General features: G+C 42.2%; 1 protein-coding gene across 2 annotated transcripts; it reads right to left on the bottom strand.

The window, feature by feature from the left end:
- Positions 1-1,451: 1,451 nt before the first annotated feature.
- MAPK15 (mitogen-activated protein kinase 15) lies at positions 1,452-26,306 on the bottom strand. Of its 2 annotated transcripts, none has more exons than XM_010566766.1 (13): positions 26,233-26,306; positions 22,414-22,512; positions 21,932-21,961; positions 19,196-19,286; positions 18,517-18,647; positions 18,180-18,343; positions 17,130-17,269; positions 15,695-15,752; positions 10,523-10,660; positions 10,160-10,265; positions 5,704-6,004; positions 5,092-5,243; positions 1,452-2,084 (listed from the first exon to the last, which is right to left on the bottom strand). In XM_010566766.1, exons 1-13 carry the CDS (start codon positions 26,299-26,301, stop codon positions 1,878-1,880), a joined length of 1,686 nt encoding a protein of 561 aa, XP_010565068.1. In that variant the 5' UTR covers positions 26,302-26,306; the 3' UTR covers positions 1,452-1,877. The 2 variants fall into 2 exon arrangements, with proteins under 2 accessions (XP_010565068.1, XP_010565069.1); XM_010566767.1 differs by lacking the exon at positions 26,233-26,306 and adding an exon at positions 25,946-26,002.
- Positions 26,307-26,808: the final 502 nt, after the last annotated feature.

Below are 26,808 nucleotides of genomic sequence, written 5' to 3'. Positions count from 1 at the left end.
CTAAAAGATAAAATGGATATTCTGTCAATGGCAGTGGTACTCATGTGTTGGAATCTAGTGCCTGATTCCCCTCTGTAACTGTAGTCCCAATGTTCTGGAATAACAATCATTTATCTTAGGTGAAGTAAAATTTCAGGGACAGAGACTTCTTATAAGAACTTCAAGTTAAGGAGGAGAATGAACCAAAAATCAGCATTAAACAGGAATATAGTTTTAAAGTTTACTGTAGTCCCACTGTTGCCTGATAACAACTTCATGACATTTCAGCAACAGTATCTCTTGGAACACTGCTTTCTGAAAGCCAAAAAAGTTTACCATATTATTCATTGAACAAGATACCCTTGTATTTTTCCCTTTCACGCAGAGCAAACATTGAAGGACAAAGATTTTCTGTAGTGCCATATAAAGTGTTTATTATTACAATATTTACAATATTACATGGTAGGTAAGCTATTAAATATTGTAGCACAACCCACCTATATTTAAAATGATCTTCTACTTGATTTTAATGAAAATAAGCCACCATTAATTATGTAATTTACCCCAGAAGAGTCATAGAAATTAGTGGAAAACAAAATGAAGTGCTTTAAGATTATCTGTGAAGAGTTTAGTCTTCTTGGTCTTCAGAGAACAGTTCGTTATCCGTTCTGTTAAAAAAAAAATCTGCATTTAGGCAGAGCTAAAGAATCATAGAATCACGGAATAGATTGGAAGGGACATTCCAAGACCATCTAGTCCAGCCCTCTTGCCTTGGGCACGGACATCTTCCACTAGACCAGGTTGGTCAAAGCCCCGTCCAACCTGACCTTTGAACGCTTTCCAGTGAAGGGGCATCCACAACTTCTCTGGGCAACCTGATCCAGTGTATCACCACCCTCATTGTAAAAAATTTCTTCCTCACGTCCAATCTAAACCCACCCTCTTTCAGTGTAAAACCATTGCCCCTTGTTTTGTCACTACAGGCCCTAGTAAAAAGTCTCTCTCCATCTTTCTTATAGACCCCCTTTAAGTACTGAAAGGCTGCAATACGGCCTACCCAGAGCCTTCTCTTCTCCAGGCTGAACAACCCCAACTCTCTCAGCCTTTCTTTGTAACAGAGGTGTTCCAGCCCTCGGACCATTTTCGTGTCCCTCCTCTGGACCTGCCCTAACACGTCCACGTCTTTCTTGTACTGAGGACCCCAGAGCTGGATGCAGTACTCCAGGTGGGGTCTCACCAGAGCGGAGCAGAGGAGCAGAATCCCCTCCCTTGACCTGATGGCCGCAATTCTTTCGATGCAGCCCAGGATACACTTGGCTTTCTGGGCTACAAGCGCACGTTGCCGGCTCATATCCAATTTTTCATCCATCAGTATCCCCAAGTCCTTCTCCACAGGGCTGTTCTCAATCCTTTCATTCCCCAGCCTGTATTGATACCGGGGTTTGCCCCAACCCAGGTGCAGGACCTTGCACTTGCCCTTGCTGAACTTCATGAGGTTTACACGGGCCCTGAATGTGTCTGAGTATATCTAAAGCCCCTGAATATTCTGAATATGTCTAAATACATTCAAGTATCACAATATTGCAGTTTTCTGTAATTTTTTGCAATAATTCAAATGAGGAATACGAACTGACAGCATTCATTGTTCTCACAGTATGGGAGCAAATAGTGCTGTGCCCTTGTCTGGTAAGACCGGAAGGCAAAGGGATTAGATTTTCTTTCCTGTTGGTTTGTCCAGAAGAAAGTAGTCCCTTGTTCCATACAATGAATAAAACATTTTCCTTTAGCTGGCGTAACTGTCAAATGCCTGTTATATTTTGCTCTCACTTGCTGTTGCTGGCTCAGTTAGGGGACTCATAAGATGAGCTGTACTTCACCTGGTTAGAACATTTCCATATTCACTGCTCATGTTGTTGGGAGGATTTTGATATTGGAAGACTCTGCAGTGCAGATTTATATATGGTTCCATAGGCCTGGGAGTAACTGCCCATTGATGCTTTTGGATCACCAGCAGCTCCCACATTTGCAGTAATCTGGAACATCTTTTTACTGGACTTCAGAAGCGGATGAACATCTTTGCTGTGAAACTGAGTATTTCTTGGATTCTGTGTGAGAAAGAAAAGCCAAGATAGTTAGTAACTTGTAATCAGCTTTCTAAAATACAAATAAGGAACACAGATTTTGCTTCAGCTGAGGAGCAGGACAGATCATGAATGTTTTATGAATAATAAAAAACCAGACTCTTTTGTAAGATCAAGAATAGGATGGTGAGAATGATGTGAGGGAGAAGGGTTTAAGAATGGGCATATTGAGAACAGGAGCAAAATACAACAAACTAATCCTGCACAGGAACAAAAGTCCAAAGTCCTGTTTGGCTAATATCTTGTTTCCAACAGTAGTGAATGCTTTAAATATATGTACAAAAGACAGATCATCATCATCATCATTCCCCAGTATATCCTCCTGGCTTCTGCCAGTCAAATAGCTTGGTGACTTTCTGAGTTGGAAGCTACATATGGATACTGTGTTTATCAGCCCCTGTGGGGAAAAGTTATTAATACATTACAATACATAATACATTACAATACATTTGAATCTGCAGTTCAAGAGGAGAGCTGTTTCACTGTGGCTTATGCTTTGTGAACCTCTATAGTTAACTGAAAGGCAAGAGTGTCCACTCACTATTGTGGCACTGGCTGCTGTCACCCCAGCCATTACAGGAGTCTTTCCTGGTCAAATGGCTGAGAACAAGAGTTTCATGAGCTTGCTAGGATATTGAAAATGAACGCAGACTGAATGCAGAGCAAACTGGAATGCCAGAACTTTTCAGCTTCTGCTGAGGCTGAATGAGAAGGATGGAAAAGTCAGCATTCACGTAAGATCAGCCACAATGCTGATGACCTTCTACCACAATATCCTGTCTCTGACACTAGTCAGTATTAGCCTCTCAGGGAACAAATATAAAGCACAGGGCATGTGTAGGGTGATCTTCTCCCTATTATGCTCTTCCAGTAACAGGAAGTTGTTCACAATAACCTAAAGATTCTTCAAAATGCATTGTTCATATGTACATCTGCACATGCAGCAACCTCCACAATCTCTTACTGTGGAATAAAGGCTTCCACACTTGCTCCACACTTGTGGAATAAATGGTTCCTCTCACTCTCAAAACATTTTGAATGGGATTCCAAAGCAGAGGGGCTGAAAGATGAGTTGCAAGTGTGCACATGGACATACTTGGAAGTTACTGGCAATCATGTCTCCTTTTAGCAGTTGTTCATATGTATTTTTGCATCAGTCACAACAGTAAGAAGAGATCCAGTAGGAAAAAGTTTGACTCTTAACAGTGTCTGCAGCTTGTTTCTGGCTTGAAATGGTTCAGATCATCCAGAGCTGTGTTCAAAGAAATGCTTTGCCTTAAGGTAAATGTGCTATTGCATGCTGACACGAAGCAGGTGATTCCACCCAACTCATCTTTGATAGTGGTGTCTGTCAGAAATCCCTTCATACAACTGTGCTCAGCACACATTTTGAATGGTTTGGAGCTCCAGCACATAGACACTCAATTATTCTTTTGTGGGGATGTGAGAAAGTCCCGTGACAAACAAGTCAATCTTTAGTATCAAAAAAAAGGTAATCTGTGGTCCCTCCTTCCATATTCTTCCTCTGCCGTAAGCTTCCTCTGATCTAGCTCAGGGAAAAGAAAAAGTAGGGGCAAGGAGGTCATTTAAGAACCCAGCGAGCATAACAACTTTTACAAGGAAGCGTGGCCAAGAACAGGGAAGAGGGACAAGCAGAGAGGACAGGACTGAAGCCTTCACTGTTCAGCAACAGCAATCCATTAGACTGGTTCCAGAGGTAATACGAATTCTCCAGCGAAGTTTGGAATATCCAACATTCTCAATCTGGTTAAAAAAGAATTTGCTACCTACGCACTTTGGACAGGACAAGCCATCACTGAAGACAATGTAAAAGCAACTGATCTGTGATTCTCAAAGTCAAAGGGAGTTTTTGGTGCTGCTGACAACCTGAACAATGTGATAATCTGAAATGGTGTTCAAATCCTCACTTGTCTGAAGTGATAAAATTGAAAGTAGAATGGAGTCCAAAATTAGCCTGTCCTCTAGGAAAAGGGCAGTGGAAAAAAAGTCATGTATCTCAGCACATCTCAAAGACATTGCATTAAAAACTCAAGATGGGGAAAAAGAAGTAGAGGCAGAGAATCTGCAGATATTTCTGCTTTTCTTTTTGATTACAGTTAGCTGACATATATGATCCATTACAATTAATCTTTGTGAAAAAAATACTGCTAATGAGGCAGAGACCTAGATTTACAAAAGGGCTGTGTTACTTCATGTTCTCTGAAACACCTAATTCCAGTACTTCAATTCAACAGCCATTCACAGAACTCCTGCCTAATCCTATTGGCAGCAAAATACTCTTGCTCCTCAAGTCACAGGTGATAGGGTTTTTTGAAAGACTGGGGTTAGACGTAAAACTCCAGGAGAAAGTTAGTGTTTATAAACCCAGACTAGCTGAAGATCAGCATTACATATGCTGGACATGTAAGGTTTAAGCCACATCTGTGCCCTTGGCATTTCCTGGTGATTACTATTAGATGGTCTTCCTCTCAACATTCTGCCTCATGCACAGAACTTAACTCAGGGTCACAAACTTCATTAGTGGACAAAACACCTGAAACGTAGGTATTGCAACACTGAAGACTGCAATACGCAAGCTCCTATATGAATCTACCCCATATTAGAGGCAAGTTATGTCTAGTTATTTCCCCTACTAGCAAAAACTCTTCAGTTAGCACACTCTTCAGCTCTCTAGTAATGGGAACATACTCTATACAAGCCCAACTGCCTTATCAAACTAGGTTACTGGTACCATTTGACTGACAATACATACAAGCAATGAAATTGCAGTGTATATCTTTGTCATAAGTAATTTTAACTAGTACAAATTTATTAATTTAGTCACTCACAGAGCAGTATGTCTTGCCTCTCATTTAAGTATCTTTACAAAGTTGCAAATTAAGATATTTTGTGTCTATATCATTTTGGCCCATGAAAAGTTAAGGTGTTTTTTTTTTTAACTGCTACTCACATTATAAAGGCTCTGTACGCTTGTAGGAGGTAGCTGAGCATTTGCATTTGCCCATGTGATTTGTCTCCCCAGTCTCCTATTGTTGGAGATTCTGGCCTGTTGAGAAGGTGGTGCAGAACAGTTCTTGATCACAGCACCAGAATTTGCATTACCTGCAGAAGAAAAAACATGAGAGAAAGTAGGAAAATCATGAGGACAGAGAACACACTGACTGACACAGGGATAGAACATAAAAACTGAGTCAGCCCCTGCCACCTCGCTTCATCTCACAAACAGAACAAAAATATTCAGAATAAAATTAGAATGTACTAGCAAACAAAACCAGTTCAAATGGGCATGGGAAAAGATAATAGCAGTAGAGAAGCAGAGAGAAAACAGAAAGGAACATAGAGACAAGACTGAGGCAGGAAAAAGCCAAAGAGAATGTCGTACACTCAAAACTCATTCAACAGTGTTTTGTTCTTATGTGATTTCCTTTCACACTTTCACCCTCTCATTTTGCCATGTAAATTCCCCTTATTTCTTTTTCCCCACTCAATCTCTTTTCTTCTTTCTACCCCATAATAACGCCTCATGGTGGATCACATCCCACTGTAGGAGGGTAGTACCTACTTTGAACAGCAGTATGTGTTATGGGATTGTATATCATGTTGATCTTTGATCTCTGACATAAAGTTCTTGCTAAATCTTCACTCTGGCTGGATGCTTCTGGCTGGACACTAGATGTAGTTCCAGCATGCACATCTGAAGTTTTTAGAAGAGGTGGTGTTGGTATTCTCTGGCCTTTCCTGGTAGATAAATTCACAGAACTGGAATTTGGAAGAAGTGGCCTGGATTCAGACTGACTTAGTTGAATATTTTCTCTCCGCACTTGCTCCTTTCGATGGCTATTTAATTTCTTTTCAAGGATCATCTACAGAAAGGAGAAGTCAGTTAGACTCAACACAGCTACACAGCAGAGCAGAGGAACAAAACATAGAAACAAAGAGGAAGACTTACAAATAACTTCAATTTATTTCACAGGATAGGTAACAAGTATAATTTTAAAATTAATTTAGGGTTGGAAAGAAGATAGAAATAATATTCTCAGTGGAAAGAAAGAATAGGCTGAAGCATTAAGAAAAAGTATTGGGTAAACAGGCAATTTCAATATATCTTGAGGGAGAACACGACTAAATAAAATGGGCATTAGCCTTGGAAAAGACAGGATTTGCGTGCCCAAAAGGTTAACACTATGTTCTTTCTTACCATCCCCTTCTAGGACTTTGCAAACCTGATTTTTTAATGGTCAAAGCAACATTCATTCTGGGTAGTTCATAATTATTTCTCACCTACCTCTACATACTATTATCTAGCAATAGAATTCTTGCCAAGGTTTTGGGTCTTGGTGCAGACAATCTGCTCGCAACTTCCTGTAATCACAGTCATCGCAAATTTGACACCCTATCAGTAAGATTATTCAAAACTATTCACTTGTTTCTTAACCTTGTATCTAGATTATCTGTGACCAATCTACTGACATTTAGAATATCTTTTCTATCTGTGCTCAGTATTCACTTTACTAATTCATCTGCTCATGACTCCTAACACTCTAACACAGTAGAGTTTATTAGTTTCCTTCTATTAAAGACCTTAAAAGAAATTTTAAGTAGGTTCAACTTTTTAAATTCAGTTTTATTTTTTCTTTCTTCAATTTAAATTGCTGTTAATAGAAGCAATAACACTTTTCATCTCTCTCTGGGAAGGTGGACATGCTTACCAGTCTTTCCCAGTCTTGGATTTTCTGATCTCTAAGCTTCCTTTTCAATCTTCTCTTCCCACTGTCATTCTTTCCAATGCCTCTTTTACTACATTTACATTCCAACTCCTGCTCTTTCCACCATCTTCCAGTTCCTTTGCCTCATAACATGGCATTTACATAATTTCTTTCACTGCAAAAAGGGGAACCAGCCCCCCACCCCTCCAAACTAAGCCAAAACCAATTTCTCCTTCTGAAGGCTTGATTTACTTCCACTTTTGCTGCTCCTCATACTTCATTGTTAGAGCATGCACTCTGGCTATCCTCCACCTACTGCCTCAACAACACCAACCAGATCAGTTCAGTGTCTCTTATAATTAGTTCTGATTTGTATTTATCTTTGTTCTTCTTTCACTTCTTTAGACATTATTCAAATGTTCGTAGAATCATAGAATGGTTTGGGTTGGAAGGGACATTCCAAGACCATCTAGTCCAGCCCTCTTGCCTTGGGCACGGACATCTTCCACTAGACCAGGTTGGTCAAAGCCCCGTCCAACCTGACCTTTGAACGCTTTCCAGTGAAGGGGCATCCACAACTTCTCTGGGCAACCTGATCCAGTGTATCACCACCCTCATTGTAAAAAATTTCTTCCTCACGTCCAATCTAAACCCACCCTCTTTCAGTGTAAAACCATTGCCCCTTGTTTTGTCACTACAGGCCCTAGTAAAAAGTCTCTCTCCATCTTTCTTATAGACCCCCTTTAAGTACTGAAAGGCTGCAATACGGCCTACCCAGAGCCTTCTCTTCTCCAGGCTGAACAACCCCAACTCTCTCAGCCTTTCTTTGTAACAGAGGTGTTCCAGCCCTCGGACCATTTTCGTGTCCCTCCTCTGGACCTGCCCTAACACGTCCATGTCTTTCTTGTACTGAGGACCCCAGAGCTGGATGCAGTACTCCAGGTGGGGTCTCACCAGAGCGGAGCAGAGGAGCAGAATCCCCTCCCTTGACCTGATGGCCGCAATTCTTTCGATGCAGCCCAGGATACACTTGGCTTTCTGGGCTACAAGCGCACGTTGCCGGCTCATATCCAATTTTTCATCCATCAGTATCCCCAAGTCCTTCTCCACAGGGCTGTTCTCAATCCTTTCATTCCCCAGCCTGTATTGATACCGGGGTTTGCCCCAACCCAGGTGCAGGACCTTGCACTTGGCCTTGTTGAACCTCATGAGGTTCACATAGGTCCAGTTCTCAAGCTTGTCCAGGTCCCTCTGAATGGCATCCTGTCCCTCAGGTGTGTTAACCGCACCACTCTGCTTGGCATCATCTGCAAATTTGCTGAGGGTGCACTTGATCCCACTGTCTACGGGGAAAGTACAGCTTTTAATTTTTCTCTTGATCTTATTGCATATACCAAATGGCATCAAAAGTACTTTCTTTCCTTTTCCCTGTACAACTAAAGATTTTGCATCAGCTTTTTTTTATTTATTTGCTTGATTATAACACCATTTCCAGATTTTTCAAGTACTACTATTTCCCCACATTAATGCACTCAAAATATGTCTCCTAAAACATCACTGTCCTTTATTATTAGCACATCAGCTACACTGATCCTTCACTTAGTCTTCCTCCTCTGTTAATTAATTATTCTGAAATATGATAGTTCTCTGTATGTGGTGCGGCATGGAATTGCATTTGACAATGGTCCAGCAAAAAAACTCAGTGTGTTAAGTTATGTGATAACAGTTTGTCTGCACACCCACAACAGAGCTCAGAAAGACAATGGCAGGATGGGAAGCCCAAACGATACTCTGCCGAGCTACACCCTGACCCATTCACAGAAGCCATCAGCCCATCAAAGGCCCATCTGCACAGGCTGAGGAGCACAGGGATGCACCATGGCAGATGGGAACCCAAATCAAGGGGTTCTCAACACCCAAATCTGGGCCCCTGCCAGGGCTGTCCCAGCAAAGCTATCAGCCCCATTGTCCGGGCATGAAACTCATTACAATGAGTCATCCAGATTTCTCTGGATCACCTTCTGGACTAAGGGTGGCAGGGTATGGGGGGGAGTGGAGGTTGCTGCCAGGGGTTGGACACATTATGGGATGCAGGGGAAAGCCATTTGGGATCACACAGGACTTACTATGGGATGTTTAGGGTAGGAACCAGAAGCAGGAAAAGAGAGGGGTGTAGGTGATTTGGGGAGGAACGAGTGCGGGAAATAGGGGGTAAGAGGTATAAAAATGGTCAGTTGTGTGTAAATAGCTGGCTGGTCAATAAGCTTGTCTGGCAATGCCCTGCACCTGATCAATGCAGTTTGCTCTATCTTCTTAAATTCCTTTCTCTTTCCTGGAAGAGAGGCTGTCTATTCTGTCTGCATGTGTGTATGCAGGTGTGAATGCCACCAACTGGAGTCAGATCACAGGTCAGAGGGCCTGTGTGTCCATGGTGCCAGCAACTGAAGAGAGTGCAGGTGTGCGAGTGAGTGTCTGATCCCTAGCAAAGATCAAGTGGCCTTGGAGCAACGGGGTGAGCAGGCCTCTAAGGACCAGCTCTGGGTGTGAGAGCACCTGTGTATCTCTAGGGGTGAGAACACTAGAGGCAGGGGGACAGAGGTCAGCTAAGGGACCTGGAAAGTCCTGGCCAGCTGTTTGCCTGCGTGATCTGTACCAGCAACTGGAATGGGGCTGCAGCCTTGGGGGCTTATATATCCAAGAGCCAGCAGCTGAGGAGACTGGGATCAGACTGAGTGTCTGAGACCAGTTGCTGCAGGGATCCACCTTGTACATATGTATATATATTCTCATGAGTGGAGTTCTACCTTGCTCAGCCAGAGAAGGGAGCAGGATGAGGCTGTTGCTGCTACCTATGTTTGTGTGAGTGCTCCGAGTGCCTGTCTGTGATCCACATGGCCAGCCCTGTGTATATGTATATACGTAGTGTGTACATGTTTTCTGTAAGCATGTGCCTACTGAGAATACATCTTCAGCCTTGCTACTGGCTGGACCTGGGGACACAGAGTGGCAGCAGCCTCGCCCCTCTAGGGCTGTTGGATCCAGCATAATACATTTTCCTCTAACACAGTCTTTCTCAGTCATCATGCTTTACAGACTTTTCTTTTCCCAGTGGGAACCTAGATTTAAAGACCTCTCAAAAATTATGACAGTATGGAACTGACTGATAGGAAGCACCAAGATGTAACTGTAAACATGTATGGAAAGCCTATGGGAATGCAAATAGAAGAAAATGTCAGAATTCATTAAGTGTGTGCAAGAAGGGCAGGTTACCTGAAGGATTAGGATTTTGGAAAATAGGATAAGAGAAAGTACCTCATATAATTTATTTCGATATTCTGCCACAGACAGCTGGATATCATCAGCTAAAGGAAGAATCACATCATAATCCAGAGAGGGCTCCCTGGCAGGACAGTGAAATCTAAGAAGATGATAACACATAATGTAATTCACTAAGACTAAGAACAGCATCACAGATTAATATAATGTTAAAAAGGATTGTTACATCATCTAGTGTGACCTCTAGTGTAAATAGCATTAGAGAAAAATCAAGAATTAGCTTTTGTTTTTTTTTTTTTTTTTTTTTCTATCATGCATATAAAGAAAACTTGTGCCAAGAGCAGGTCTATAACATCTCAGAAGACATCAGGGGAAACTGCACATTGGTATTACTCTCACCTTTTCACATAAGGATGCTGCAGAGCCTCCTCTGCTGTGAGTCGTTTATCAGGGTTAAATACTAAAAGTTTCTTCAGAAGATCCAAGGCAGGCAATGGAGTAGAGGATGGTAAAATCTCCTCAAATGTTACTCGCTGCCTAGAAGTCAGAAAACAATGATATAAGCTCCCAGTGTCTAATTTACAGTGAAGGCATGAATTACAGTCCTGGGAATCACAACAAGGTGACACCTGACTGTTTTTGAGCATTCACTCACAAATAGTGTGTCATAATCCTGGAACACTCTAAAGTATAGACCTGTGAGTATGTTAAAGTCTTTTACCCCTTTGATTAGGTTTGAATGCCTCCCTCCCTGCACTAGGAACCTACGTGAAGTGCCTAACTTGCAAGTCTAGCCTTTCTCTTGTTTCAGTGGAAAGAGTGAGAGATATCAGACAGTATCAGACACAGGGGAGTAATGAGTCCTCTGGACAACAAGTTCTTCTTTTGTTCTTTTGACAATGCAGGAAGCCCAAACTCCTAACTTGGATGTTTCAGTTGAACTGTTAAAGATCCCATGAATCCAGCCCTGAGACCGCAGAAATATATTTCTGTATAATTTGCAATGAGAAGTTTAAAAATCTGGTTTTGCATTTTGAAATCCTAAAGATAATAATTAACATAAGAAACATGCGAATATCTAATACATTTGAAAAATCAGTTTTAAAACACGATTCTTACTCATATTTTAAATAATTTTGTTACTCCATGACAACATTCTTTTAGTTTAGAAAAATGATCCATCACTGAACATAGCATTTGGACTGAGTGGCTCAGAAAAAAAAACTTTTCAGTTTTGAAGACTAAGATTTCACTTGCTCTTTTACCTAGCTGGAACTATCTATCAGAACTTAGCCACTTGACTTTCACATTTTTTGAGGCAAAAAAAAAAAAAAAAAAAAAAAGATGACAACATCCAAAGAGTAGGGCTGTCAAATAAAAGTGCATTTCAGCCAGGAATGAATGGAGAGTTCCAGCTGTTGTCTCTCACTACTCAGAGAAGGGTTATAGAAATGAGAGAGCTCTTCTCAGAGGTGCTGTGGTGGGTTGACCCCCACTGGCAGCTAAGCCCCCACCCACTGCTGCTGCTCTTTGACATGCAGCAACCCTACAACAGACGGATTCACTAAGAGACTGCATGGGCAAGCTAGACAGCTGTTTAATCCTCTCTGTATCCATGGCAGCTACACCAAAAGCCCACTGGTACCCTTTTGGGTCCCTGAAGTAGCCTCTCCTGATGTAGTGCATGCCAAGGATGCACCGAGTCTCCACGTCAGTCACAATAGAATGCTTTTGCCACTTGTTGCTTGTTACGGTCACTTCAGCCTCCACCACAGATAACTGTTGGGATCATTCTGTCGCTCCAGAAATCCAGGTGGGTTCCATCCCCTTGTATCCTGATGGCATTAGGGTCACTGTGCACTGGTGTCCAGCAAAGCCTTATACTCCTGTGGGTACAATGTGCCAGACTATTGAATCCATACAGTCCAATAAACCCAAGTTATGCCTTTCCTCTGCCTGGCTGGAGGCATGGCCCATCTATTCCTGGTCAGAGCATTCATTACCCGACTCCTGTAATTGCAAACCAGGATCAGAAGTAGGATCAGTCCTTCCACTGCGTCTGGGCAATTGCTCAACAGCAATTGGAGCAGTCATCTTTCTGAATGGACCCTTTTTGGCTGCTGTTTTTCCTTGCAATTCACATACACAAGTTTCTAGGCTTGAGATAGATGCACTGTCCCACTTCCTCATGTCCTTCCCACTGTCATGCAGGTAGAACCACAAGGTGGCATGCATGGTTCCCTTTCCTTTGAGCAGAGAAAGGCTGACTCCATGTGACACTCTTGATAGCTAAGATGCCAACCTGTAAGGGTAAGGAGGAAAACATAACTCCCTTTGAATTTGCTGGAACTTTTGGGGCAGTTTTTCTACAGCTGAGATACAGGACCATAGGGTTGGGGAGGTAGAGAGATTCTCTTCGTATTGCCAGAGCTGGCCAGCCAGTCTGTCCACAGTTGGTGCCTCAATGTCTGTACAATTATTGTCAAGGTGCTGTCATACAATGTTGGTGTGCTCTGTACAAACGTTTGACCGTGTGCACTGGATTTCACCTGGATCTATGGAGCTCTGGTTATTGCCCAGGTTGCTGTAGATCACCTCCACCACCAATTCCCTAATGCTGGATATCTCCCTCAATGGTGATCCACTTGCCTCAGTAGTTTATAAGATCTTCCTTGAGGGGATACCTTGCCTTCATGCTCGACAGAAGTTGCCTCCAGAAGCCGCAGATCGTTGCCCCTTTTCTGATCCCTTCACCAGTTCCCCAGTCCTTAGCGAGAGATCCCAGTTGCTGGGCTTTCTTATCCTCTAATTCCTGACTCAGCACTGGGCCCAGTATCCTAGCATCATAGCAACCAAGTGATAATTTGCTCACCTAGATGACAGCTGTAATCTTTCCGCATATTTTGCGGCTTGTTCAGGGATAGGGACTGGGTGGTTTCTACACTCATTCATGATTTCTGTCTCCTCCCCCTCTTGTCCTTGTGGCTGCTCTACTGCAGAACTGTTTGCCTCTTCTGATTCTTCCTCCTGCTCCCTCTTAGAAGCTTCTTCCTCTCTTACAAACCAAACTGACTTCCTCTCCCACTGTTTAGGAGCAACTGTTATCCTCAAGGGTTGGTTCTCTGACTTAGCCACAGTGTCCATTTTTATGTCCTCAGATCCAGAGACCCTTTCACCCCGCTGAGATAGGTGTAGGCCAGGCCTCAGCACAGCGTGAGAAGTTGTGTCTCTTTGACATAGACAAGGCATTCTTTCTTCAGGTGTTTTGTCACTTCAACAGGATGCCACGCTTATTCAGGTGTGAAGTCTCACACCGTTGGATGTGAAAATTGCTCTAGGTACCTGCACAAATTCTCCTACACAACTTGTGACCCATGACCTGACTACCTCAGGGCACATCCCTGTGTGGCATTCACAAATAGTTGGTTATCCTTAGGAAAAGCCAGAATCGGATTCTTGACATATACCAATATAAGCATTCTAGTTACCCAAGGATGTTCAAGAAACTGAAGAGCTGTTGTAACAAGACAGAAAAACAATCTACCCCAGGAGAGAGGAAGGGGGAGGTACCATTCTTCATTTCCTCTACAAACTTGCTCTCAGATGAGAAGAGGAGAAATTGTTAATTTTCTCCATGGGATGGTTCCCAAAGTACTGGGACAGAACCAATGCAGGGCCTAAATACCAGATTAGGCTCAAGGCTAGTGCTTTTATCATAACTCTCCCAGGCAAAACACAAAAAAGTGCTAAACAGCACAGCAAGCTGCAAAAGCTGAAAGCAGCCATTACAAGCCCTCAAATTTGATGTGCAGCAAGAGAGGCAGCATGCCATGGAGCAGGTAAAGGAACAAATAAACCAGTGCTGAGAACAAATACATCAATATTATGACCAAAAACAGCTAAACAGGTGTAACTACTATAAAATCCTGTCTAGTACACTCCAATCAAATCTATTAAGATGTCGACACTTTGGCCCCATGCTGGACACCTAAAAGGACTCTGGTGGGTTGACTGCGGCTGACAGCTAAGACCTCATCCAGTCACTCACTCTCTCCCCCTCAGTAGCATGGGGGAGAGAATCGGAAGGGCAAAAGCAAGAAAAACTCATGGGTCAAGATAAAGACAGTTCAATAAGTGGAGGGGAAAAAAAGGGAAAAATGGAAAAAAAACCCCAAGCTGTGCAAAAGCAATCACTTACCACCAGCAGACCGATACTCAGCGAGTGTCTAAGCAATAGCTACTTTGGAGAAATTCCTCCCCACCCACTTTATTGCTGAGCATGACACTATATTATATGGAATATCATTTTGGTCAGAAGGGTCAGCTGTCCCAGCTGTGTTCCCTCACAGTCTCTTGCCAACCCTTAGCCTACTCACTGTGGGGGCAGAGCGAGAAACAGAGATGGCCTTGATGGCTGCTGTGCAAGCATTCTTAAGTAACAGCTGAAACACTGCTGTGTTATCAACAGTTTTGGTCACAAATATAAAACACAGCAGCATACAAGCTGCTGTGAAGGAAACTAACTCCATTCCAACCAAACCCAGTACAGGTGCACAGCAAAAGGATGAGAAGCAACATTCTCAAGTGCATCAAGGGAAATTCCTATGGGATACTGTGACCGTCCACTTCCTGCTGACAAGGTCAAACACACATGCTGTGCTGACAGTTGAATCAGCAGGGACAAAAGGGTCTCAGTTCCTCAGCTACCTGGCATAGATTGATACAGGAATCCTGGCACCCCTGAATGAAAGGGAATAATGCTCCAGGATGCCAACTGAAAAAGTCAGCAAAAGTCATCATGAAAAGGCATATGCTATTCATGTGAACAGCAAGGGACCTGCTAGAGCTTATGGCTTGAGCCGCCCTAAGCTAAACCTATAAAAACCTATCAGTAAACATTCAGAGAACTCATACCACACATAGCTGGGCTATGCATATTGCAGACTCCCCAGTGAGAAGGGATGCCCACTGAGTATCATGGCAGATACAAGTGGAGAATACTTAGAGACTGGTGAGTAATTTGCTGTGGCCATAAGATAGTGTAAAAGCATTAAGTTTACTAATGTTTACTAATTAGATATGTAATAAATGCAGAATTATGGGGTAGTCTGTGTACATAACTGGAGGATCTGAAAGAACCGTGACAGATATAAGGAGGGGGAAAAAAAAAAAAAAAAAATCACAGTGAGAGTCATTAAGCAGCTGGAATGAGGCAGTCAGGCTGAACAGATTCGGGCTTTCCATGTGTGAACCAATGTCAGCAGATACCCAAATGACTCAGGATAGGAAAATATTCTAATTTTGAGAAAGTAAACATGACAATCACTTGGAATGTAGGCCCAACCTAATTTTTTTTTGTTATTCCCTGATTTTGTCATTGGTCTTCTCATCTTCTTTTTTTTTCTTTTTTTTTTAAACTTTACATCCCTTCCCTAGAGGTAGGTTGAATCTGCAGAGAGCAGAAGTAATTTCTATCAGTGAACACTGGAAGGTGAACTTCAGGGGAACTTTTAGTCAACGTCATACAGTAGACTGTTGACTTCTGAGACACACTGAACATTCAAGGCTTACCGGAAACTCATTCGGTTAATAACTGAGGCCCTGTAATCTGATTGCATAGCCAAAATATCTGCAATAATGAAAAGATACTGTTAATGCCAAGATTAGGATTACCAGAGCTACACAGTTTATGAAGGAAAGCAAATATTTGATATTAACATAGGAAATCATGCTAATAAAACTCAATGGGAGATCCTATGGAAGGGGGATGGAATATTTACTTAGAAATTTTCTAAGCTGATTTTCTCAATTCCTATTCATTCTGTCATAGATTTCATAAACTTGCATTCTTATACCCACATAAGCAGAAGCTCTAAGATATCCGAGGCCAAATGATCTGGCCAGGATCACTTGTGTGGGACACAGGGAACAAGGAATACCAGCTATTGATTTCCTCATCACATCCGCTGGGGTGACTGGTGATGATGAACTCTTTTCTGAACATATCTGTCATACTCTCAAAGAGTCAACAGATGCTATGGAATGTTGTTTTTTTTTTGCTTCAGAATCTTGCTTCTTTGGTCCCCGTAAATCCTAGGCAAAGTTGCTGCTCATAGGTTGGTTTTCCTTGTTTGCAATAATGTTTTGAACAAGTGCCTGTTTTCACTTGTTTGGCTAAAAGAAAAAGAAATTGTGCCTGTGATATGCTGCAACCTTGCAGCCATTGTCCTGTGGTAAGGATACAGGACCTTCTGCTACTGCGTCATTTGTCCTGTGGTCTTGTCTTAGACTGCAGACCTTCTGGTTCTGACATTATCAACACATTCCTCAATTGTATTGCTGAGAATGGAACAGCATTTTTTGTTATTAGTGCTGGCTGTTCTTCTAACTCCTGTTTTGGTGTTTTCACGCACACATTTCCATTCATATTTCATTCACAGTGACCAAATCTCTAATAAAAACTATAAGTAACTTTAAGCTCGAATGGAAATCTCCAAAACTGTGATGTCCTTAAACTGAAGGTAGTTACTTTTCTAAAAACTATTTGCTAGCTCAGTTAGAACATAGAATATTGTAAAAGTTTATAAAGTGTATGGGCTGTTAGACTGGAACTCATGGAAGACAATACTAATAATCATCACCATCCCCTCTTTTGGATTTAACATATTTTTACTCCAGCTTTCACTTCTGTGTTTAGATTTCCAGACCAAAAAGTCCAATTTACCTTTACTATGCAAATCCCACAGAAGTATTAAACTTCTGTTTTAAACTGTCATCCTCTTATAAATCTCAAAAATGTTTTGAAGGCCTGGTTCTTGTTTCTCATGTAATCAAGTATGGGCTTATTTTCCTCTGACACTAACATTTCACAATTAAGTCTTTAATTTCCTTGAAAATATGTTAGAATGACTCACAAGAGATACCTTCTTCCCTGATCCAGCTGGGCTGCTTTCTTTCACTCTTTTAATCTCTTCTCTAAATACCTTTTCCCGTAGAAGAGTCCTACCTTCTGGGGATGGGGCAGGAATGACCCTCAAGATCTGCTCTATTTGATTCACTGTTGATGTTCCAGGAAAAAGAGGTTTTCCAAGTAGCAGCTCTCCCAGAATACAGCCAATGCTCCACATGTCTACACCTTTAGTGTAACTACAAATACGAATAGAACAGAGTTAGGACTAAATCAATCAAATATTTTTCTGTACCTGGTATTCACATCATCTACATTGGCTTATTTTGCTAGAAAAACAAGCTTGATGACTCCTTGAATACGAATGCTCACAGGTTTTAATTATAAAGTGAATGAGATTCGGGAATCATGAAACTGGCAAGCATAAAACAGAAAGGAGATTTATCCTACTAGAAGCCTATTCTAGGAAACCATAAAAGGAAGTATATTAAAGATAAATGCCAGGACAAGGTAACATATACTTTTCATATGACCAACAGTGAAGATACAAGTTGCTGTTTGGAAACAGCTGACTTTTCAGGGCATAATGTATCTAGAAAGTAGTTACAATTACTTAAGCAAAGTAAATGCCAAACAAAGGGTAAATGACAGTTTGCAAAACATCCACATTTCAAATTTGGGATACTAACCCAACCTATATTTATTTTCTTTTCTGATCAATAAGATTTTGTATATTTAAGTCAAAAAAAGGACTAAGCCTGACCAACAGACAGCTGATTTAACATTTGATTACAGAATATTTTCTGAAGGTCTATCAAAAAACTCTCCTTAAACTTGGAGGAGAGGACTAAGGTACTCAACCAAATTTTGTAAAGATGAAGATTTAAGGGGAGAAAGGATGACAAACAGATGAGCTGATAATGTATGTAAATGGACAATCTAAGAAGCCAGGAAGGAAATGTACATGTAATGAGAGATTTTTATGTTGCAGAACTGGAGTTTAAATGCATATTGAGAAAATGGACTTCTGACATGACATTGCATCTGGTGACATCTAAAATGAAAAGACTTAAGACTTTTAGACAATAAATCTTCCCAGTGGTGAAGAAATTATAGAAACCCATCCGTTCACTCATATTAAGCAGTTACCTCCGAGAGGAAAGTAAGATCTCAGGGGCTCGGTACCAGCGTGTTGCCACATACTCTGTTAGAGCAGGGTTGCCTTGGTCCTCATTCATCTGACATAAAGAACGGGCCAGCCCAAAATCACAAAGTTTAACAAAGCAGTCTGCATCCAGCAAGATATTTGAAGGCTGAATTGAAAAAAGGAAAATTAATAAGCTTTTTACTCTTTGAATGGGAGAAGATTATTATCAAGGTTCTTTTGCTAGTCTCCCTTTTCATATTTTTCAATTTAGTGTTTAACAGAAATTTAGTGTTTAACAGAAAACTTGAGTGAAGGATAAAGACTATGACTGAAATATACCTTCTGATCTCTGTGAATAACATTTCCCGAGTGGATGAATTTAGTTGCCTTCAGGAGTTGGTAGAGAATGTAACACTTGTGGATATCTTTCAGCAAATTCCCCTTCTTAATCACAGCATGTAAATCTGTCTCTGTAATATATTACATCAGTAATAGATTTACATCAGTAAAGGATTACCCAGTTGTGAATATAAGTTCCTCAAAGCAAGGCCAGAATAGATCATAGTCAAAACTGTCATCTTTCAAGAGCATTCTCAACAGAAGTTAACACTGTAATTATTAATAGTACTGCAATCTCTCTATATTATCAGTTTGACTTGCAGCTCATGCTACAGTTACTGTTCTATTATTGCATACTATTGTTATAATAAAGTTGCACATAGTCTATTCCACATGCAACTCTTCTGTCTCTGCAAGACTTCTAATTTATTGCTCTCTGCCATCTTCATCTCAACCAGCCACTTTTCAAATAATTATTAGTCCTTTAAAAGTTTCACTGCTATTCCCATCTAATCACAACCGATATATATTAAAAAAAACTGTACTGCTCCTACTTATATGTCTACTTACATGAATATTCATGTAAATTATCAACACACTACTATCAAAGTAGGGAACAAAGGTAACTAACTCATAAGACAGACTGTATTTAAATGGCTGATGCAATGCTAAGTCTCACCCATGGACTCAAAGACGAGGTAGATGTCCTTGTTGTTCTGAGCTCGGATAACATCAAGCAGCTTGATGATATTTGGATGTTCTCCAAATTCCTGCGGAGGGAAGAGACCCAACTGTCAAAATCAAGTGTCTTGCTTGTGAATCATAAAAAAGGACAATAACTTATCGCATTTTGTATTATTGTCTAGAACAAATGTTAACATGCTATTTCCTTCATTATGTTTCTAATGAAATAAATAATAATAAAAAGGATTTAAACTTGCTCCACAGCATGAAACCAGCCAGTTAATCTAAAAACCCAAAATCTCTGTTGTCTGAGACATTAGTTCTAAAAATCCCTCCATACCATTGTCTGAATAAAATCCAGTCAACTTTACTCACCTCATATTTCCAACTGAACGCAAAGAAATATTGTGGCAGTGAAAACAGAACAAAGTTGCCATCAACGTTCATAATTAAAAAACCCAACCAAGCAAGAAGTGTCTATCTGAGGGTAGGCTGAAACACTACAGGCTGCATTGATTGAACTGACTGTAATTGGAGATCAGACAGTCAGCATACAAAGAGATACCTAAATACAGGTATCTTAAACTGTAGGTGAATTCTATCCTCACATTTGCAGACTGATGATACTGTCAAGATCATTTATTTCATCCTCAGTCTTAACAACTTTTATTTCCTATAGCTAACATTTCTGCGCAGCTAGAGGCACTGTGAACGCTTCACAATATGCCAACATTTTCATGAACTACCCCAAGTATAAAATTATAAATAGCTGCACCATAAAACCTATGCTTGTATCTAAAATACATAAATGGGTTTTTTGTTATTTGAACCAGTAATATAGACTCTTTATCTATTTCTATCACAAATTCAGTTATAAACAGTATCATAAATCATAATATCAAGCTATCTCCAGCAGAGTCTTACAACACCATCACTTTCCTAGACTCTGAGGCCAAGAAAAGAATTGGTTATGATGTACATCATCTAGAAAAATCCACAAACCAACACACTCGCCTGCAGCAACTCATGAAAATATACTTGCAAAGCAGTAATATACACCCAGGCCATCAAATACCTTTGCATTTATTCTGAGGACAATATTCAGAATGCCCATCCAAATAATCTAAAGAAAGCTTTTACCCAAAAAGGATATTTTTCCAGAGATGCAGATCAGTCTTGACAGTGTTACTTGAGTATTGTTTAAGAACTTACTTCACACTGAAGGAAAACCCCATTGTCTCACCCTGTCTTGCCCTGGAACTGATAATGGAAAGTTATGAAAAAGTTTCAACCTATACTAAAAAAAAATCCTACCTTGAAAAAAAATCTTGTCAGAGCCAGTGCTACTTATCTTTGCTTACAGAACAATGCTCTCACTAAAGTAATTACCAAAAATAACATTCTAAAATGTGGTCCAAAATACAGCAAATGGATCTGCAGCCATACTGAACTATAAGCATAAAAACTGCAAGCAGCATAATGAGCAGCATACTATGTATTACCCAGAAGAAAATAATCAAAATGCCTAGATTCTACATCAACACTTCTCAATTAAAATAAACTTCATCCAGTCCATCAAATGCCCTTATGATAAACATACAGATTAAACTCAGCAATCATTATGCACAGGAAGGAATTTGCACAGACAAGCAAATTAAGACAAACATCCAGTCACCAATGAAAGAGTATTTCTTACGTCTTTCCCTTTTTGATCTCTCAGTCCTGAACCTCAACAAAGAGCTATAAAATACCTTAAAAAATAGGGGGGGAACTAAAATTCTTAAGTCTATTGAGCATCTAAAGTCATGAAAGTAAGGGCTTAATGGCACATTAACCTCCCTCCCCCAAAATGACTCATCCTTTCCTTCAGGAGAAATATCCTTCTTTTTCTTCTCCCAACTCCTCCTCCACCCATCTACTCCACAAGTGCTATACCTTCAGAGACGATCTAACCTACAGGTAATTAACTTCTAAGGAATTGTTCTTATACGTTTTTAGCTCTTAAGTTTGCAGCTTCTATTTCAGGCTTAAAGAATGATAAAAAAGTAAAAAAACCCCATCTCTTTCCTACTTAAACTTGACAGTCTTAGGAAATACCTCTTCCTATGAGCCCTGCCTTCCTTGTGTCCTTAGAAAATCATAGTTATAACAACATTATCACTATTCAAAAACATTGATGTTTCTACATGGTAAGTCTGTGGAGTAATGGACAGGTAATCTTAATGCCACTGCTAAGGTAATAAGGCGTAGTGTGGGGTCAATTATATCAAAACAAAAGCAGCCTTAAGTAATTCCATACAGAACATTTATCTTAGTTTTGCTTTGATTATTTCAAGTGGTCAAGTTATTTCCCACATGACAGAGGAAGAAAATTTTGGCATGTAAATTCTCTTCTACAACCCAGTCCCACCTCCCAATCATGGCATTTAAAATTTAAGAAAAATGCTTTCTGTCCACAAATATGTAAAAAGTGACAGTATCCTAGAGTACACATACTGCTAAAAATGGTGAAAGGACAGAGCATGTCTCAAAGAAAAAATAAGACCAACTCTCCATTTCATTCAGGTGTTTTTGCTCAGTGATGGAAAGACTGTTTGCCAAGATGGTGCAGAAAAGAAGTGAATAGAATTGTCAGCAATGATCAGCACATTTTGAAAAAGAATGGGAAGAAAATATGTGAACAATATCAGAGATAATTAAAAATCAGAGGAAGGGGAAAAATGGATGTTACCTGCAGGAACATAATCTCTCGAAATGTTCTCTGGAAATAAAAAAAAAAAAGTTTATTGTCACCTCAACAGAATGACTGAACAGAATATGGACTTCCAATGAGAGGGCTAAATCCATTCTAATCTCTAAAGCAGAGGAAACCCTTACATGGTAGACTGGCTAGGAAAAACCCAGTTGCTCAGTAGAGAGTCACAAGTGTGCTCTGTGTGCATAGGCACTATAGCATAACAACATAAGGGAGAATCAAATTGTGCATGCCTATAAAGACACTTTTTCCTCAGGGACATCAAACAGTATTTTGTAGATGCCATGATATAACAAAGCTTGACATTTATTGCTCCCTTTTATCCTAGTATAGCTGTAGACTGTATCACTACATGCATAATTGTCAAATAACTAACATCTTTCAGAGATATAAATCCTGAAAATATCTATGAACACCCACCACATCTTTCAGGACATGTTAGAACAACAATTTCTCACCTGAGCATCTGTTCTGTTCCTGAAAGCATCAAAAATCTTTTTAACAGCAACTATTTCTCCTGTCCTGCGATCGACTGCTTTCCATACAATGCCATAAGCCTAGGGAGAAAAAAGGACAGATGAAGTGTACTATGACATCTTAGGCACAGTTCAGACCTTCAGGGTTGTTTTGGGTTTGTGTAGAGGGGTTTTGGTAGCAGGGGAGGGGCCTGCAGGGGTGGCTCCTGTGAGAAGCTGCTAGAAGCTTCCCTGGCTCCAAGTCCGACCCGCCTCTGGCCAAGGCCGACTCGATCAGCCACAGTGGTGGCAACTCTGGGAGAACACATTTAAGAAGGGAAACCTGCAGTGGGAGAGGAGATTGGAATGTGAGAGAAAACCCTGTGCGGATACCCAAGTCAGTGAAGAAGGAGGGGGAAGAGTTGTGCTGGAGGAGGTGGTGCCCCTGCAGCCCATGAAGGCAAAGCCCCTGCAGCCCACGGAGGTGAACGGGAGTAGATGCCCACCTGCAGCCCATGGAGGACCCCATGCCAGAGCAGTCGGATGCCCCTGCAGATGGCTGTGACTCCATGGTAAAGCCTGTGCTAGAGCAGCCTGTGCCTGAAGATCGGCCCACAGAAAGGACCTATGCCAGAGAAGTTCGTGAAGGACTGTCTCCGGTGGGAGGGACCCCATACTAGAGCAGGGGAGGAGTGAGTAGTCCTCCCCCTGAGGAAGGAGAGGCAGAGACAATGTGTGGCAAACTGACTGCAACCCCCATTCCCTGTCTGGCTGCGCCGTGCGCTGCTGGAGGGGAAGAGGTAGAGAAAACTGGGAGCAGAGTTGAGGCGGGAAGGGTGGGGGGAAGGTGTTTTAAGATTTGGGTTTTACTTCTCATTATCCTTGGTTTGATTTGATTTGTAGTAAATTAAATTGATGTTGTTTCTTCCCCAAGCTGAGCCTGTCTTTTGCCCGTGACCATAAGTGGTGGGCGATCCATCCCTGTCCTTGTCTTGACCCATGAACATTTCTTTGTATTTTCTCCTCCTCATTCCGCCAGGGCTGGGGTGAGGAGGAGTGAGCAAGCGGCTTCGTGGTGCTTTGTTACTGGCTGGGCTTAAACCACGACAAGTATGGAAGTAGAACATACTAAATAGAGAGACTGAAGGAAGAGGTAATTACCAGCTACCTAGAAGAAAGAGAGGTTAGGCCAATGAGCAATACCTGGTTGAGTCATGGACTAAGAATGTCTACACTGAGTCCGACCAAAGGTCCACAAGGTCAAGCATCCTGGACCCCAAAGCAGCCAATAGCAGATGTACATGCTCATTAAGTTCAGCAAGGTGAAGTGCAAGGTCCTTCACCTGGATTGATGCAATCCCCAGTATCAACAGAGGCTGGGGGATGACAGGATTCAGAGCAGGCCTGCGGAGAAGGACTTGGGGATACTGGTGGATGAAAAGCTGGACACAAGCCAGCAATGTGTGCTTGCAGCCCAGAAATCCAAGTGTATCCTGGGCTGCATCGAAAGAATTGTGGCCATCAGGTCAAGGGAGGCGATTCTGCCCCTCTGCTCCGCTCTGGTGAGACCCCACCTGGAGTACTGCGTCCAGCTCTGGGGTCCCCAGTATAAGAAAGACATGGACTTGTTAGGGCAGGTCCAGAGGAGGGACACGAAAATGGTCCGAGGCCTGGAACGCCTCTGTTATGAAGAAAGGCTGAGAGAGTTGGGGTTGTTCAGCCTGGTGAAGAGAAGGCTCTGGGTAGACCTTACTGCGGCCTTTCAATACGTAAAGGGGGCTTACAAGAAAGATGGAGAGAGACTTTTTACCAAGGCCTGTAGTGACAGTATCATAGAATCATAGAATAATTTAGGTTGGAAAAGACCTTTAAGATTATGGTGTCCAACCGTTAACCTAACACTGCCAAGTCCACCACTAAACCATGTCCCTAAGTGCCACATCTACACGTCTTTTAAATACCTCTAGGGATGGTGACTCAACCACTTCCCTGGGCAGCCTGTTCCAATGCTTGATAACCCTTTTGGTGAAGAAATTTTTCCTAGTATCCAACCTAAGCCTCCTCTGGCACAACTTGAATCCATTTCCTCTCGTCCTATTACTTGTTACTTGGGAAAAAAGAAAAGAGACATCCCAACTGCCAACAGTGTAGCATTATAGCACTTACTCGAGACACTTCTACGCCAACTGTTTATACTTCCTGATGCACGGCAAAGGACCTGAACCCAGGATCACATGTATTCTTGGGAAGTCTGCCTTGATGTCGCTATCTGACTATTTAAGCATGAAAATCACTCAATATCACACATTATAGCTGTTTTACTTTGTATGAGTATTTAAACATTAACTGGGCATTTCTGAGTGAGAAATGACCCCATTGTGCAGATGTAAGGCATCTCCTAGAATGACCTAAAAATAAGAAAACTGGATCTGTACCACAAGGGAGACTGAGTAATCACCATTTGCAAGTATCACATAGTCATCTGAATAGGGAATACTCGGGTAGAAGTTCCCATTCCCTTAGTGAAAAAAAGAACTCTTTGAATTCCCTCACTATACAGGAACAGCTTATCTCCTTTGCTGCTGCACTTCTCTGTTCTATTTTTTGGGCAGTCCTCACATGTTTCAGGGACTCCAAGAGCCTTTTAAGTGCTCAGGTACGTGCATCAGCTGTGTACATACACAATACATACAGAACTTTCTGCATACAAGAGGCAGAAAACACAGATATTTAGGAGGCTGGAACCACTTGAGTTAAGAGCTCGACTAGTAGTTTTGATAATGTCAGTGATGCCTACATGATGGACCTGAAGCCACTAAAGTCCTTTCAAGACCTGAATGTATGTAGTTATGTTTGTGAAACAGTCTCCAAATAGAACTCTCAATTTGATATTTCAGATGAAAGAATAATGTCATTCTGTTCAAAGAACCTAGCATGTTAAAAGATGTAATACATTACATTCAGTCAAAGGGAGAAAGCTGATAACTAGTAACAAGATGGCAGCAAACCTTGCAAGTCAGAGCCAAACTTAGAATTAAATATAGCCATAAGAACGATCAGTGTGAATTCAAAAGGAGAAAACCAAAACATTGTCTTAGAGGATAATGAAGAAATTGAGCCTCTCTCAAGTGGCCCCTTGTAATTGCACATGAAATACTTAACTAGTATTAACACAACTAAACAAAGGCAAAGAGCTGCCAGAATAGAAAAGCAGATAATCAGGAAGGGTTTAGAGGCTGCCTGAGGAAAAAGATCTTAGAAATTAACGTTGGCTCACATATAAAAATACATGATTTAATGGGGAAAAATTACTTGATGCAGCACAATACTTGAAGTAATGGGGTTACAGTAAATGTGAAAGAATCTGGCAGGCACAAACAGATAGACTTTGAGACTCAGATTAATTTAGCTATAAACCAGGTGTACATGCAAGGTCGGTGCTTTGTGTGGCAGCTCTCCAGTAAATTACAGGGAAAAAAACTGATGGGGAATCTAAAGGTATTTTCAGTTCCACATACTACGTTGTAACACTTACCTTCCTCTGAAATCTAGCTGCGAAGCAACTATAAGAAGTCACAGAAAGTTATCAGGCTACGATTAACGATCTTTTTTCTCTATTAGGCATAATAAATATTTCAGAGTCCAGTTTTTCTTCGGCTCTATAAGCTCTCAGACCTCCAGCACTAGACGCGGCTCAGGTCGGCGGCCCGCGGCAGGGACCGGGAGACCGCAGACAAAGGCGCCGCCGGGACGATCCGCAGGGCAGCGCCGGACCCCGCCGCCCGGCTCCCCGAGCTCCCGAGGCCTCCCCAGGGCACTCACCCCCTTGCCCAGGCGCCTCTTGATCTCATACTTCTGGGAGACGAGGGCCTCCACCTCCGGCACGCTCATGGCAGGCAAGCTGAGGCGGCGGGCGCCGCGCCCGGCGAGCGGACGAGCGCCCCGCCGCACGGCGCGCTAGGCTGCGCGCGGCGCTCTTCCCGTTGCCTTCTGCTGCTATGGAAACAGCCCCGCCGCACGACGCGTGCGCCAAGCGGCTCCAGGCTGCGCAGGCGCACAGCGTGACGCTGGGCCTACCGCGGGTCGCGGCCGGAGGCGCTGCCGCGGCCTTTCCTCCTTCTCTTTCCCCGTCGGGCGCTCTGCTCTGCTCCGCTCCGCTCCGCTCCGCCCCGCTCCGCCGGGCGGCCAGAGGTGCTGCCGCGGGCTCGGCCGCGCTTGCTGGCTCCGTGGGCGGCTGCTGGGGGAGCGCCGTGCCGCCGGACGACTCCCCTCGGGCGGCGGCGGGCCGTGACCGCGCTGCCGCTCTCTGCTCCCAGGAGTGCGGCGGGGGAGCGGCGCAGGCCAAGGGTAAAACTTCTCCAGCGTAGCGCGTCCTCTGCCTTCATCTGATAAGCGTTT

The sequence above is a fragment of the Haliaeetus leucocephalus genome, unplaced genomic scaffold, assembly GCF_000737465.1.
Source record: "Haliaeetus leucocephalus isolate CR32 unplaced genomic scaffold, Haliaeetus_leucocephalus-4.0 Scaffold218, whole genome shotgun sequence".
In the NCBI taxonomy this organism is placed as follows: Eukaryota; Metazoa; Chordata; class Aves; order Accipitriformes; family Accipitridae; genus Haliaeetus; species Haliaeetus leucocephalus.
This window is presented reverse-complemented; position numbering and strand designations above follow the sequence as displayed.